This window comes from Trichoplusia ni, chromosome 14, assembly GCF_003590095.1.
Source record: "Trichoplusia ni isolate ovarian cell line Hi5 chromosome 14, tn1, whole genome shotgun sequence".
Lineage (NCBI taxonomy): Eukaryota > Metazoa > Arthropoda > Insecta > Lepidoptera > Noctuidae > Trichoplusia > Trichoplusia ni.
The window spans coordinates 2,370,515-2,388,048 of NC_039491.1; the positions used below are offsets into that span (position 1 = coordinate 2,370,515).

At 36.9% G+C, this 17,534-nt stretch overlaps 1 protein-coding gene across 4 annotated transcripts in view; it reads left to right on the plus strand.

Annotated features, from left to right (window-relative positions):
• LOC113500878 (protein roadkill) overlaps window positions 1–17,534 on the plus strand; it is a 50,755-nt gene that overhangs the window by 23,788 nt on the left and 9,433 nt on the right. For 2 of the 4 annotated variants that reach the window (XM_026881798.1, XM_026881793.1), the window contains exons 2-3: window positions 7,162–7,197; window positions 16,505–16,673. In XM_026881798.1, coding sequence (XP_026737599.1) covers window positions 16,599–16,673 — 75 coding nt within the window. In that variant the 5' untranslated portion in view covers window positions 7,162–7,197; window positions 16,505–16,598. The remainder of the gene's footprint in view (window positions 1–7,161; window positions 7,198–16,504; window positions 16,674–17,534) is intronic. The other 2 variants (XM_026881796.1, XM_026881794.1) reach the window with 1 other exon arrangement.

The window sequence follows — 17,534 nt, forward strand, 5'->3', positions numbered from 1 at the left end:
CTTTTTGTTCAGATTATAAAGATTTGAATTATGGTCTCGCGAATTGTCACTGTTTACAATACCTTTTTATTGGATGTTATCTTTGTTTTTATATAGATGACTACTGCAAAGCAAAATGTTTACTATAGATTTTACAATAGATAGATTTTAAATTTTGATAAACTTCACAACTTTCAAAGATTCGAAAATGATGGGAACTTTCTGTAATCTTTTAAGATTGTAATGACATTGTAATGAAGATTGCTGTTGTAATTCATAATTTTGCCATCTCCTCTTCTGTCCCTCTTTTTATATTTCGCCATAAGGTGCAAGAAAGAGGAGATATACTCTACGGTTATACAGTTCTCTACTTATATTTATGTCGTCGCGTCACCGTCTCCCCTAAAAGCTTAGTATCTATACAAAGTTAGGATCGTATTTTGTTGGACAGAATATAAAGATTTGCAGAGATGCTCCTTCGTGGAGGTCGACGAACTTCCTTCGCGCAGAATGCACGGAAGAGCATACAAGTGTGGGTAGATGCTTCGTCTCGACCCTCTTTACTCTTATTTGTTACGAACACCTCGGAGCCCTCGCACCCCATATATATTTATAACGATCCACTTATTAAACTTGGATTTAAATCTCATTGACTTCTCGGTAATCCTTAATATTCGTCTTATTTTAACTTTTATATTTATAGTTGACTGTAAGCCCTTTTCTTAGTATTTGCTGCTAGACTTATTTTCCTATTAAACCCGACTACACTGTATAACATTTTATTTGTAGAATCGCTTTTACTAAAAAAGCAATAAAAATGCTTTCCCGCACTAAACTATTACTCAGTAATCTAATTAGTAACAGTCATTAGAAATTCTAAGAAAACGCTTATTTAAAACACTAGGAAAATGCGTTTCCTAAACACTTTAGCATTCACCATTACTTACGTTAATTGGGCCAGCGTAAAGTCGGCTAAGACATTGTTGTATTACATAGAGCGTAATGTATAGTTTTACAATCTAGTATGATTGTTTGAATAAATTGGGCGAGGTTATTTCGCAAGAATGTATCAATTTAGTCCGAGGGCCGGTGAGCGTTTACAAAGCGAAAGATTGCGGCCGAGCCCGCACTCGGTGCTCCTGTTTCGTTGACAGCGGAATGCGATAACTAAGTGGGTTTTGGCGGCACCGTTGCTGAATTTTGGTTACGATAAGACCAGGTTAAAAGGAACTGTCTGTTATCAAAATAGAAATGGTGTTACGCTTGAATAATGAAACGTAAATCGTAAAGAATGCAGTCATTGAAAAGATAAGCTTGTTAGTTCTGGCTAAAATCCAACTTGTGTTGGTGTCTTGTACGTACTGATTTACGTTATATTGTATAAGCATTAAAACGTGATCACTTGTCTCTGTCTTACCGTTACACTCTACTAAAAAGAAGGTTATATTTAAGATTGCTTTTGGAGCAGGTCATTTATTGTTAAATATAATTTTGATCAAATTTCCAAACTGTTGGAAAGTTTAATAACATTGTTGCAGATTAGCAACACATGAGCATATGACCGGATGCCCTTTAACCGATTTACGGAATCGATTACACGTGACTAGTACTTGCGATCAAAACCGTTATAAAACTATGTTGTTTAATTAATACTAAATGAAGTTTTAAATACAAAGCGCTGCAGGGGCCACGCCTAGTTATATAATAATGTTGATATAAATAGCAAATTTATTGATATAGCGATTACACACGTATTCAAAGTCTTCCTTATTATCGTGTTGTATATTACACAAGGCCAAGGTTATCAAAATATACGCTACTAAATCTTGTTTGGGAAATCAAATGTATTCTTTTCCGTTTTTATGCCATCGTACAACTTTTACGAAGGAGAACATCGTTTCGTTTCGAACAGAATCCAATATTATGTTTGTTTATGCATGGATCGTTTTCAAATCAATGTCACGAATCCATTTGTGAACGTTTGTATTACATTATGAGATTATTTAAATTTTAACTCCATCAGAAAGTAACAGTGGTAGACCCTTTACGTATAATATTCAAATGATAAAAACATGTCATGTAGCTCTGACGTATGTATATATTTATTATTTATCATATGTAAATATTCCAAATGTATATCAGTCTGTTAAGTAGCCATCAAAACAGTTAAGCTTCATTTAAGAAAGAAAAACAAATATCTAGAGTACAAAATAGACATGAATTTTCTAATTTTCTCCTTGCGGTATCCACAAAACTGATGTAGCATATCTCATATATAAAGCGTCAGCCAGAAATTCTATTGTTAAACTCTTGAAAATCTTTAGAAAATAAGAAGAGAATAGCTGTAATTTGTTTTGTGGCCATTTCTAAGGTGAAACCTCATAATTTGAATATAGCGTCTTTGTCGATGGAAAGTCCGTCGTTGCGTCTTTCTTCGGTACGGTGCGTGGCGCCTTCTCTTTGTACGATGATCTCGACTAGTTTCACCAACATACGACTTTGAACGACTTAGATTTCTTTTAATATCTCATGTTCAATCAATGTAAAACATTCTGTTCTCGTGGCCTCGTCAGTTTAACTCATATAGCCAGCTTAATAATAATATTCAGGAACTTGTTGTTATTAATAAAAGGCTCGTGGCGTAAATAATGTAAAATAATAATATTCCAATCTTTATAAATAAACCTTACCCTCTTTGTTGATCGATCAGAAAGCTGTTTTAAGCTTCGTTTATGGATGTGTTGCAATGTTGCTGTAACTCTTGTCCGACGTCATTACTCAGCTGAAAGTGGCGCATAAAACTATGACAAGAAAACCACTCACGTAACATCTTTTAAATAATGTACCTACGCCGCTCTACATAACTTCTGGAGCCAATTTTTCATAAATAATGTTCGAAAAGTATAGGCTAGCAACACTTACCGTCGTTTATACTTAAATTGAGAAGACCATGTGTTTAAATTATGATAACGTAATGTTTACATTAAGTTTACTATCAAAATCAGAATAATGCTGAGGAACGAATATTGTTCGTTTTATTATCAGGTATATAGGTGGTATTTATTATTTTATCCGATGCCGATTTAGAGCACGGTAGCGTGAGGCGTTAATTTGCCGAGGGAGCAATTCGGAACGGGGACATCGCGCGCACTCCAACTTGGTCGGAGAGCCGCGCGCGTTGACCCATTTTGTGCGTAACGCGGTATGGTGCGTGGAGGAATCGATGATATAGCAACCAAATCTCGAGGCCTTCGCCGCTTTACTGATGAGTTTGGATCTGTGTCAGGGTCCTCCCCCGCTCGACGTCCCTACGCCTTTCAACCTCCCTCCGGCTCCGGTAGGCAGCCCCTGCCTCAGTTGACCCGTAAAACTCTAGTGTTTGCGTTATACTTTCTGCTGGCTCTTTAATGATTTGAGGTCACTTGCTCTACCATTGTATGTACCTTGAATAGTAAATATTTCGATTTAATTCCATCATATAATATAAAAGTAATTCCTAAATGAAATCAGAATATACAATTACTTAAATGTCATTTACATTGCTCCATATCATGATAATTCGTCATTGAATAGCCTAATATTATGGCTATATTATATCATTATTTCAACGATTATTATCTAAAACAAGTGTAATAATGCAAAGATTGCGTTAGAATTGTTAAACTATTCATACTTTGTGAGAAGCTTAAGCTAACAAACACAGAGGTCACTTATTTTGGGGCGATGTATACTTGACCAAGTTTTTGTTATTCATAATTCTTATAATTCTTCCATAAAATACTTGACATAATAAAAACTTAAGGCCTACGCTTTTGTGCATTTATGTTGTTATGAGTGAACCGTTGTACTTAACGGTCTTTCAATCGTTTTGTTAATAATGTAATATGAATTCAAATTTAACTTAAACATTTACGTCATTAATATAATTAAGATAATACAGTTTGGGTGTCGCACTATTCTAACTGAATCGTGACCAAATGGAAATAATTGAATGAGAGAGCTTCAGGTTAGCGATGGAGTGGTGATCGACCTTTGCAGCTCCGTCACCTTCGTAGCAGCCGACAGCGCCGTTGGCATTGTCGCCTCGACGACAATAGGAAGCAACGCGGCCGCAGATCGCTATTGGGCTTAAGGCCATTTTCAATGCACCATCTTTTACCTTGTGCCCCTTACTGAGGAGTGACCCGAAATCGACGCCGGCGGTTATAGAGCGCGGCGAGGATCTGCATGCCTTTACCGATATTGTTTTTATCAAGCAGGTTAATATTGACCCGGTTTATCAATGGAGACCTTTGCCATAAATAATCTCGATCAACTCCATAATAATAGGTAAAGTAAATTTGACTTTAATTTCTACAATGAAAACAAACTTGTTCAAAAACTTGTATAAATGAAACAAATAAATATTGTTCGTGGCATGGTGCATTAAATAGCATCAAAATACGTTCAAATAGCATTGATTCTGCAAAGCAAATCGCTGCCCTACAAATAGAGTCGTATAACACACGTAGGCCTTGCCCAATTTTTTTCAAATGCCACTCTTTTACCATGTAGGTCAAATGCATTACGATGTCAAAATTGACCTGGTTTTTTTTTCTGCTTGAATGTCTTAAAATTATGATATAACATTTTTATTGTTAATTGATATAATGTTTAAAAACACTGTATTCATAATAAAATTTGCACCTGCGCTAATTCATTACTTCTGACAGACATATGGTGATTAAAGAATTGTTAAGATGTAGGAAAGTAGAACGGGGGCATCAATTTCAAGGTCGAACGTAGCTGAACAAATTTGTTTTAACTGGTCAAATTTAGCGTTAACTTTTAAACACTTTGGATATGTACGTCCTGTTTGACACACATGGATTAAGATCACATCAGAAGATAAGACTATCAGAAAAAAAAATTGAGGTCATCAAATGTTGAATGCTATTGGACATTTGTATAGAAATACGAATCCAGATCACAAAGTGATTGTATTTCTTATGCATTGTGGGTTTTATGCTTTATTGCTATTCAAGAGCACGAATGTAGAGCCATTTTACCAATGTAACCTTACGCAATAATTTAAAAGGTAAGTGAAAACAGCTTTACTTTTTACTATTCATAATAATTGGCTATTAAACCTTTTTAATGACCTCTATCTAAACATAAAAAATAAACCTTGGAAATTGTCTCCCCTTTCATTAAACGCCTCTCAAATGTATAGAATGGTTAACGCATTTAGCGTGGATTCTAGTCAAAGCCTTTTCGTAATTTGACGGATGGTTTTTATAGTTTTTGTCTAGTGTTTCTTAATATACAATGTGTGCGCATACGAAGACTGAAAGTGTACGTCCGCCTGGTTGTGTGCGCGGCCTCAACCGAGTTTTGTCGATGCTTTCTCGAGCGGCGAACCGGGTCGCGTTCTCGATGCCCCTTGCTGCGCTGGCTGGTACAAACTGCTGCCTGTGTCTCGACGAGCTTGACACACGCACACCGGCGACTGATCACTAGTCACTGTGTTAATACGCCTACATCTTTACCAGATGTTTGGAGTCAGGGTTAGTCAATCATTTCAATAAATGCGGCGAACGAGAAATCGCTTAGACTTTAGAGAATATCTCAACGTACCATAGATTGTTTGCTCTGCAAAATGAGTGCTTTGTGAATTGCAAAAAGGAGGGCACGGTTACATTTACATAATTTAAGGTTAAAGGTAAAGATAGTTTTACCTGTAGGTAGAAATTGAATGTTGAAAAGAAATATAGGATGAATATGTTTAGTTTCGTTTTAGAAAAGACATGTAAATCAGACGTAATAAATTATGTTTTATTCAAGATTCTTTGCTATGACCCCGCTGGTGTAATAGCTTCTATTTGCTAAACAAAGCACAAGGTTTTAGTTTGTGTTCCGGCTCGGCGTGTGTGTATATGTGCCAACCTTGTATTCTCCTTGCCGATATTTAATCCTACTGGACTCAATGCGATTCTAGTTACGTACATCATTACAGCAACTGCTCAAGTCCAGTTCTAAACTGAAACTAATAAATTATAGTTTTATACACTGGTTAGAAAAGCGTTACCTATTGTGTTTTATTGACTACGTGATAACGTTGTTTTAAGCAGTAGCATGATAACCAAGGAATTAAATGTCCATTAAATGGGTATCCGAGTGACCATCAAAATTGTTAGATAGAATTAAAGGCAATCGACAGTGACGACCCTCGCCAGTGTAGGAAGTAGGGTCATGCAATTTATATTAGGCTGAAGTCAAGGTCTCACCAATCATTTTGGCCATCTAGTATTCATAGGACAATGCAAGTTAAGGCCAAATCATTTCAGCCTCCTTTGTCATTTGTAATGAGACAGGACTCGCCGCGCTTCCTACTGATCTTATTCAGCCTGCCTTGATATGAAAATGAGACACTTTAATAAATATTATTACAGATTCAACGTTTATCTATTTGCGATTGCATATTCATGGCAAAACAATGTAGAACTCGTAGGGCCGAGGTGGCACAGTTTCTTGTTTGAGTTATAAATCAATCTGTCCTAGTTAGATTAGCGTTGTATGTAGCGTTGCTCAGCCATCGATGTCTTCGCTTTCCAAAGGCAGTGTTGCCAAATACTGATGGTGTATGGTGGTCAGGCGGAGCGAGTTGCGCTGTTCGTGTATCGGTTTCGTTTCCCATTCGCGCACCTTTACGTGCGTATGATTCGAAGTATTACATAACCGGCTCGCGCAAACTCCACCACACGTCACTCTTTGTATTTAAAACATGTCAAGTGTCGTGATAATTTCAAAACGATTTATTTAAGAAATTCTAAATATTATTTTTATTTAAGATTTCATTAGCTTGGCGACAAGGTTACGTAAGATAATGTTAAAAAGATTATACTTAAGTTTTAAATAAGTATGAAAACTGAATAGGTAAAAATATGTTTAATTTAAAAGGCAATATGTGGGTTTCAATGTAACGGCGACAAGTTAAACCGCTTCAGGGTTCACATGCGAGGCATTCGGTTTGATTCAGAATTGGCCGTTCGTCCTCGTCCTCGGTCGAACGCTTCCGCCTTACAGCTTATCCTCGCCTGCGGTGCCCATGATAATCTTTTGTAGTATGAGCCTTGATCCTAGGTCTCTTCCAAAGTCACCCGTCTATTTATTACTATAACAATCTTGTAATTTCCTTTCTAGGTATAATCAGCAAACCGCGCGCGCCTCTTCGTTGAAGTACGTAATATTTTTTAAGTAATTTATTTATCTTAACCAATTAAATTACTTAAGTATTTTATATTTAACAATTTTTAGGTTACAGTTACACAAATTTAATTCAATTTAATAGAACTCTACATTTCCTAAAATACTTGTGTTAATCCCAGGTTTGTGTTCTTTTACTTTGACTTCAGCACAAATAATAAGAGTGGAAAGGCTAATATTTTATGTATAATTGCATTTCCATGTGAACAGTGGATAATAACGTTGGTTTTATTGAGCCACGTGCAAACAGGTAGGCGTGAGTGCGTGTACGTCACAGCCCAGCCTATGAAGGTCATGACGTAACAACGTAGCCTCACCATTATTCAGCTTGTCGATCCATCGCTCGGTTCCTCACGAGGCCAAACGTTCTATTACTCGACAGCAGAGGTTATGCGCGCTCGTATAATTCTGTCTCATTTCCTTAACTTCAAGTTCGTCGGCGGCGGCGGCACTGGATCCCGCATTAAAAGCCTAATAAGCTGATTTACAACCAGGAAATGTAGAGTCTCTGCGTAGCGAGCAAAATTATCTTAAAACCTAGTTAAGACACATCTAGTACATCCATGCCTTTGGTATTTAATATGGTGTAATCATGTCATATTATATTTCAATGAATTTAGAATATAACGTTGAATATTCCGCAGCGGATAACTTTCGTAATATTTGTGTGTAAGAAGCTCTCGCTGATATCTTGTTGGAAACGAGCCAAGTCTGACGGTGTTCTCTAGAGAAGGTCCGGAATCTAATATAAACACTACAAATTCAAAGTAATCTATACCGGTATGTCTGCTTCCTTCTAATGACCTCTGAATACACATTTTAGGTTTTTACTGGAACGATAAACCATAACAGTAATATTGAAATGTTTTTAGACACAGGCACCAAGGGCTCTTAATTATTCGTTTTAAATTGTCGACGAAAACCATAACCTTCATAAATTTATATATTAGTAATCGCGATGTATTGACGCTGATCCGTTTTCATGGCTTACTTATACTAGAAGTATATATTTGTACATCTAATAAATTTATAAAATAATAGTAACACGGAAATTGCGTACACCTAGATTACAGCTTGAGCTGATAAAAATTGAAGTACCTACGTTGTTCATATTCACTAGTCTTATATTATTGGTGACTTTCATTGATTAATTTTATCTTTCAATGTCAAACACAAAGATAAGTTTTGTTTAAACGTGTATAGAGTTACTTGCAAAGTATTCAAAATAATAAGTTTATTTTAACTATTTGCGCAAAACTGCAAATGATTCGCTAACAAGTATTGAGCGTGTAACCTGCGCAGTAGACTGTTAATATAGAGGTGGAAACTCGATTCACGATGAGATGCTATAGCTCAGTTGATCGCACGACTTCCCCCAATGGGGACTAAGAAGTTATATCTCGTCTGGAGAATGAAAGAAGCACCCCCTCTTATAATTATAATAATAAGGTAATATTTCTTTCTGTTCCCCTTTATCAGACCAGCTATAAGGCGGTCGGTTACTTGCATTTCAGCTATATTAAAATTTCTCACACATTTTATAGAAATATCTGCTTTTATGATACTCAAGTTATTAGTAAGAGCAAATGTACTTAAACGTGAACAGTTTCGAGCATGTCGTTGATATAAATATAGGTATCTTACAAAGCACCTCAGATATGCAATGAGAAAGTTAATCGCTAGGCAATATAGTTAATCAATATTTTAACGGAACAACATTAATGGGATACTTATGTACATGATAGTTATCTTTGATATATTTTTTGTACGCTGTTTGAAGATTTATATTTTTTTGAGGAAGTATAAAATTTACACTTCCCTAATTGATAAGAAATATAAGATTGTTTAGATTTGTCGCGTACTTGGGATTTAATTGTTAGGTAGTAGGTCGGACCGCCATCGTTTGCGATGACGTGGCGTCGGAGCGCGGTCACCTTGCCCGTCCTCGCACATCGCGGACAAATAAAGGTGGTATGAGCATTTAGTTCCGCGTTCGCTAACACGAAATACCTATTTACTTATTAATGTAAATTATGTTATTATGTCTCACATATACTTTTACAGTTTTAATTGGCCTCTACACTCAAGAATGTAAGTCCTTAGGGATTTTATCAACAATACCGCCCGCCCTCTAGACATAATCTTCGAAGTCGTTAAGTACAGACGCAGAATGTTTTCTATTCTTGTAACTATTTACTTCACATATAATGAGCATTAATGTCTGCATGTGATTGTATGTCCAAGTATATTATACCAATAACCTTCCATGTCAGTAGATAACACATGTCATACGTGTTCAACTAAAAATATAGTATCTTCCTACTTTGCTGTTCTTCAGACTACAATGATCTCATAGTTCTTAGCATATGACCTATACTGACAAAGGTATTTGTAAATTGATTGTGTACCAATTAATATAATGGCTCTCAAGTTTATCGCACGGACCAACCTGTTATTGTTTTTTTGTCGCCACAAAGTCTTGTGAATGTTATTGTCGCTAAGTTTATAAAATCGCTTCTTAAATGCATCTGCTAATAATATTATACATTTCATTATGACCGTAGTCAACAAAGGAGAATAATAACAAATAATGTAAAGCGCGAGTGCTCGGGCATCGCGCTATCGCAATGTTAGGGACTCTTCTGTTGCTTTGTGTAAGGTCTACTTTCGTTTGAGTTCGTTTCGTCTATTTTAATGTCTCTGCAGCCCCTTTGAATATGTAAGTAACTATGTTGCTATCGGCGCTGTCTGTTTTGCAGTCGTTCCTTGCTGCTCTACCTTGTCTCGACGGCGGGTGGGTAAACTATATAAAATTGAAGCGGTATTAAGGAGCATACTTTGTGGAACATGCATTTCCACAACTCATTTGTGAATATTGTCGCTTGTGAAGTTTCACTGTTTACTTTCCCATATTGCGTATTACGTTACACAAGTCACGGTTGCAAAAGCACTTTGGGGTCGCGTGCGACTGTCAAGACAGTTGACTTCTTTCGTTACTTTGGTTGGGTATTAAGTTTGCATTGATCAATCCTGTTATTTATTTTGATTTTATAATTAGACTACATATATGAATATACAAACAACTGAGTAGGTATACTAGCTTAGTGTTTCATTTCAATTCGAAGTGCATAGCTTAAGTAACGCTAAGTAATGCCAAATCGATTGCAGCAAAGAAAACATAGCTGTAATTATAATTAATTATTGCGGTTTAACAGTAAATTATCGCGTCGATTGTGTTCAGCACTGAACGCACTTTTGACAGTTTTATTGTTATATTTACAACGGACTATGAGACGCCGACGGCCGCCGCAACCTTGAATACATCATGTGTTTGATTATTTCAGACGTCACACCTACAATTTGCTCTGTTTATATCTGCTTGATCCATCACATAAGCCACATATACATACATTATAACATAGATATGTTTGTTATGTAATCTTCTCTCATCTCCCCCGATCTGCAGTCCAGATTCGTTCGTTCAGATCATTTTATCGTTTGGCACTTCTCGTTTACGACTCATAAAGTGTAATGTGGTATCGAAAACATGTGACAGCTTTTAAATGATGTTCCTTGTTACCAACATGACTTTATTATTTTAACGTAGGTACCTTTGCTGTCGAGCAACTTAAATTAAACTATTTTTACCGGCGGACCTTCTTGGCATGAACCTCATCGCAAATTGACATACTTTATTGCTTTATGATCACAGCCAATTCTCTGAAAGCATAATTCTGTGTTAATATAAAGTCAGCACCGCGACTGAACACCTTTTATATGGAACTACCTTGTTCTCTTCATGGTATGGATTATTACTAAGCGGGATTTTCTTTTTGTTATTAAATTTAATTTCACGATGTAGCGTATTACAATTATAGTATTTAGGGTTTCGCTTCTATTTATTTATTATGGATGTTTATTTTTGATGAGGATACAAATGTATTTATTTCAAATTGTTACAACTAACCGCAGAACGTCACAAATCAGGAAAATGAAAATTACCTATATTTCACAAAAAAACAAATCATATTCGTATCCTTCGTTAGTCAACCATAGGTATATTACTCATACTCGGTACCCATGCTCCAAAATTAGGTTTTGTCATTTGGAACACTAGGTGTTTATACCGCATAAGTAACCTCGACATCTGTACTTGTTGCGTCATCGCCGGACATGATACAATACCTCTATTATTAAAATGTCACAGCACAGAGAATTGCTTAGTCGCTTTGTGTACGAGAGGTGACCTCGCAACCACTTAAACCGTCTTCAGTCCTTAGAAGAAACGGTGTCTTCAACAAACAAGAACTAGCACAAAATCAATAAAAACACTGCAGTGTAAATACGATCCCCCGGTCTACGTAACATCAAAGATACTAGTCACGTTCTTAATATTATTTGTAAAGTTTTAATTAATTAAAGACATGTGCTCACGTCATGAATAACTCTGTTCGACAAGTATTTTTCCTGTACACCTAATATGGAACGTGTGCATGTTACTGTATTTTAATACTATTCAATGCGTATATTGCAAATAGTTTCCCATTGTTTTTGTCGCACCGTATTTACCAACAAGCGAATGTAAAATAATATGTGCAATAACGACACCGATATCGTAGGACAATTTGCTCGGTAAACAAGCCGTCCTTCAGATCCCAGTCGAGGACCCTATAATGTCGGGTCGTCCTCAGGGCGTCTGAGTCACAACTCGCAGTCATCGTTAAGAGGGCATTGCTCACTTGGTTACTCCCCCCTTGGCACGCCCGCTGCATCAGCGAACCACCCGTTTAAAAAAATAAAACCACTCATATGCGTATCAGTACATTCATTGTTCTATCGTCCTTATTCCGATTCCATTGTCTCGCAACTGTCCGCCATTATTATTATTGATCGCAAATTTATGGTTGTGCAGCCTTATTGTAAACCTTTTCAGGGTTTAACATTAGTAGAATATGGAACTAATTGTAATAACAATGTGATATGTCCCGGTAAACCGCGATGTTATTTATAAGTGAACTTTTTAAACGAATGTGAATTATTTAGAGCATAATTTAATTTTAAATGCCAGGGCACTAATGCTTTCATAAATTTTATTTATTCAATAAACATGTGTTCATTTTAAATGGAACAGTAATACGTATTATAATAGATCACTTATTGCTCGCAGCTTAGTGTAATACATAGCTATTGTGATATTTCTTTGTTATGCTAATAATGAGCTTTCACATGGCCGCAAAGTATTAAAATACGATGATGATTAAACACAGATAGCGTTTCTCTAAATGTAAAATCAACGTGCGTGACACAACAGAAATTGATGTAAATGTGACGAACTTTACCTCACAAATACATAAGTCAGTCAGATAAATGTGCCAGATTTACCGTCACTCGATTTACAGCGCCTACTTACGGCTTGAGATTTACCAACCGATCCCAATAATGTAGTGAAACGACGTCGAGAGGACTTAAATATAGAAGAGGATGCGTGCTGGTCGGGTGACATCTATAATAAGACCACGGGAGACCGATGATACGTACTACGTAGATTGCTCAACATTTCACGGGTTGTTGACTCGTTAAAATCATATCAAAAACTTTCAAATGTTAAACCTTTGTGCACTCTACTTGACATTGTGCATACGTAAATATTTTTTCAACGAAAATCTTAATGCTTTGTCGTTAAAAGTTATAGCCAGTGTTTAAACCCTAACATCATAATATGTGACCGATATTATGATAATCACCTATATGCACTTTTTGTTGTTAGGCTAAGATACTACTTGACTTTGGCTTATCCTTAATCCCTAAGCGTCGATAAAGAAAACTCGAGATAATAATACATATTTTTATGTCTTTTTAATTAGTTAAAATATCGTAAAATTGTTTAGACTAATTATTTAAAGGTACCTGTGGGCTTTGTTAAAAATAATCTTTTTATGGTAATTCATCTTGACGAAACGCTATCGTTTACAATTCTTAATAGTATTTTTTGTCGTCGTTAGCAAGGTGGTCCCATCGGTGGGTGGTCTACCGCAAGGGCCATCAGGCCGCACGGTAACCTTAACGTCAATGCTATTATGCTACAGATCAACAAAATCCTACTCGACTTACACGAGAACTCTGTATAATTATGGCTACATTTTATGTAGGCCAAAAGTAATAGATGAGTTGATATGATGATTCACCTATTGTTAATCGTCATAGGAGCGGTTTACTGAAGCTGAATGTAGGTCGGTCGGGCCGCTCCATTTGCCACAGTGGCAAATTGTTGATCGACCTCGGAGTGATCGCTGCGCGTACGATATCTTATCTGCACCCAACAGAATGACAAGTTATCCACCTATAAAAAGTTAACACAACATCAAATAAATATATTAACCTATAATTTGTGAGGAATATGTTCTGGAACATAATTTCTCAGGTTAAAAATAAATCTCCTGAAAATAAATTAGATTTAAAGGTTTTTTAGAGCAATCAAATACATGCACGACTGTGCAATCAAAACTTTAAAGAAAAAGAAACGAGGTGAATTAAAATTTATTAGGTGTTAAATATTACTCTCCTTCAACATCACATCACTAGTCAAGACCCGGCTCTCCGCAGTCGCAGTTTCTGGGTCGTGTCGATTAATTCACTTAGCCTACTTTTATTTAGTGCTGTGACACTTTTTTATGTTTGACATACTTCATTTCATTGCTTGAATGCTGACCAGAACTGTCCATTTTATTCCAGCTATACGTAGGTGGCTTCCGTAGTCGCACTCTATATTTCTACACGCTTAAAATTCTTAACATAGAAGAAGTCATAAATATTTGTATGCAATGATCTGGAACAACGCTTGTTTACTAATATTCCAGTTAACCCGTACCACAATATGTTTGGGTACGATGTACAATGGAATGATTATGTAGAGTTCATCAGAAGTCCTCAGTATTATATTATCAGCAAGTCGATATTTGTGATATGTGTGTTCACAAACGTTTGTGGTCATGAATTACGCTACAACTTCGGAAAAATGGGAACAAGTAAATAAAACCTTCCTTTATGGACGCCCGTAAAATCGGATTTACACGCTGAGTTTTTGCCAATTTATTAACACATTTCGCAGAATGTCCTTGTGATATTACTTGTTTAAACTATTCTAAATCAAATGATTCCATAAACAGGCTGAAATCGGTATAACCTTTGCGAAATGGTAACTAGAAACAACATTTGCACACCGGTTTTAGGATAATTTTAAATTAAATAATAAAACGGCATAATCAATAAACACAGAAACCTGGTATATTCTTGACATAAAATAACAATATAATTGGTGTTCACAAAGGTACAAAGCAGCCTTTTGTGACTGAAAATCGGGGTGACCAAAGACGTATCCAGTTAACTGGCATGGTACGATTATACTTTTACAAAAACGACCGCACGCGGACTGTGAACGGATGCAGAGCGGTGATGAAACTGACACAGATTCTAACGCGTATTTGGTAATCGAAATTCAGTTCGTGAAAGTCTCGCAGGACGGTCAAATCTCGCACATTGTAAGTGTCCCACTTCGACATGCTCTCGACATTTTGACGGCACCGAAACCTAAAAGCCAAATGATACTAACGTGCAACTCTTCTTTCGCCGACCCGTCATTGTTCACGACCGACCGTCCTCGCGGCGCACGTACCGGTACATACATTTATAAAGTGTGTATAATGTATTGTGTTCGCGTCCCAGATTTGGGAAGCGAAACTACGATCGTTGATTGGCGTATTACGACGTTGCTACATTTTCGCCTTGCATTCAATTCTATGAGAATTTGCAGGTATTGCTTATCGGCCACTAGGTCACTCGTTAGCTTATTGTATTTGTTAAACGCTTCAATTTTTATCCGTGTTACAAAATTACTGGTCCGACCTGACACATTTGTTTTACGATTACGGTTAAATCTGATCGGAAGTTGTGCAGCCTTAACAATATTGCTAAAACATGATCAAATCCTGATGTAGCAAAACGCATTTCTTGACTATGTGCTTGTATAATACGAGCTTCCACATCATAGATTTCAAAGCATGGCGATGTGATTCCTCTTACATATTAATCAATGACTTGAATGGTGCGTTATTTTACCTAGGTTTATTGAGTTGTAACCAGCACTGTGTACAACAATTACCATCATCGTGTGTAATCCATACTTATTACTTTGTATCTTTAAGAATACCTACATGCGTTGTTGTCATAGACCAGACACAAAGATATATAAAAGTTGGAATACGTATAAGGCAATAAGACAAGACAAGTTGGGTGACATCATCTATGCTTGCCCCGTTTGACTTACAAGTTCAGTTTGTGCCTATTTATTCTACAGAACAAATAATTTATTCCTAATTCACAAGTCACATTGATTCGTCTGTATCTTTGGGAGTGATACGGCATTAAATTAGTTGGGTACAGGGGTGACCTGGAGATAAACAAAATCATGTTTTTATGTTATCGCTCATTTAGATTTTAAGCCTAAACAAACTCGGTTATCGAGTGCTTTGTCTGTTATTTTTATTAGACAAGGTTTGTTATGTAGCTGTTTAGTCGTTAGTATGCGTATCTATTTCTAGTATGGACGATCTCATTAAGATAATCAATGCATTAGACACACATGGCGTTCCTTAGTTAGTGCCTACCATTAGATAAAAACGTGATACACGAGTTATTTAGTATACATACCTAATGGATTACACACGTAACATATATGCATATACATGCATAATGTGTCACATGTAGAATAATGAAAATACAATTTTTTACACCTTTCTAAATCAGTTCAAACTGATAGATTTTACACACACTTTTTGCTTCGTTATTTTCTTCTCACAATTGCCTATGTAGTTTTTATCAGTAACTAGTTAGTAATAAGTCACTTTAAGAAACTAAATCATGAATATTATGAAGTGAAGAGAAACAGATGAGTAAATTTCTTATTAAAAATACTGAAATGTCCAAAACTTTTTGTAGAGTAGCTGCGATGCAAATGCGAAAGTTTTTTTATGCTTTGCTAACTGGTTGACAGTCGCTATCCGTGTTTACCTCACTGCTTAATATGACGCTGTCGCGTCCGGTTTATACGGGTTCAAACTTTTAAAATATTCGTGGGCTTGAGTCAAGTTTCAGTTCAGTTGGCCACACACCAAGCGTTGGGTAAAATCGTTGGAGCGTCATGTTGTACGTGCGTTGTCTTTATTTTCAGCTCAAGTGTAGGGTGTCGTGTCAGTGTATCTGACGGAGATGTGCATTGTTGCAGGCTCGGGTCGGGCAGCGAGTGCGGCGGTGGAGGGTCGGGCGGCGGCGCGCCCGCTCCTCAGTCGGCGCGCGTCTCCTCCAACGGCGCCGGCGGGATGGCGGTGAGCCGCGTGCCCAGCCCGCTGCACGACGGCAACACGCCCGTCGCGGAGAACTGGTGCTTCACACAGGTAATCTATCCCATCATATACCACGTAGACGACATAATACGTGATGCGTCTAGCAACTCTTACATAAAATGAACTTCACCGTTTTCTGCTTAGAATAAACTTTTGTAATACATATATTAAGAACCCATGCGCGGACAGTAGACACACCAAAACGGACGCATTGCTGCTATTCCTTACGCGGTAACCACCATTGTGTCTATTCATTACTTTGAACAACAAATCCTACGACGAAACAGCTGTAAATACTCACGCAAATTTGTAGAGTATTAATACTAGTCATCTGTTAATGTGGTACAAATACGCGATAATAAGTGTTTACCAAGGCTGGTATTGATGAACTTGAAAATGTTACGCGCATATGAGTTTACATGTACCTATGTATATAAATGAGGAAGAGTTGCAGACACGTGTCCACTGTGCAAACTGGTGAGACTCGTGCGTCACGTGGTAGAGCTATGTAAACGCAAATAGACGCGGTATTTATTGATATGAAAAATCCAATTCCGAGACTATTTCTCTGATAAACAAATACCTGATATGTTAGTTATGCGAACCGAAACGTTTAAACCACGCTAACGTCACTCTCTTACGCGTTACATAATTATCGTTTGTTCTCGCAGACGTCAATAAAAGGTATGAGGTGTACCCACTGTAAGACGTCGGTAGTAGCGATAAGAGTACACGGCTGCCGGAAAGATGTTCTTATTTCTTACATTGAGGTATCACCTCATAAAAGTGATTTTCCCGGTGGATGCTCATCAGTCATCGCTTAGGTAATTGGAACGACCGTTGTGCGACATAGACTACAATCTGGTCTTACCATTTTTACCAGTTTTTGCCCAAAAATCTATTTAGTTTGAT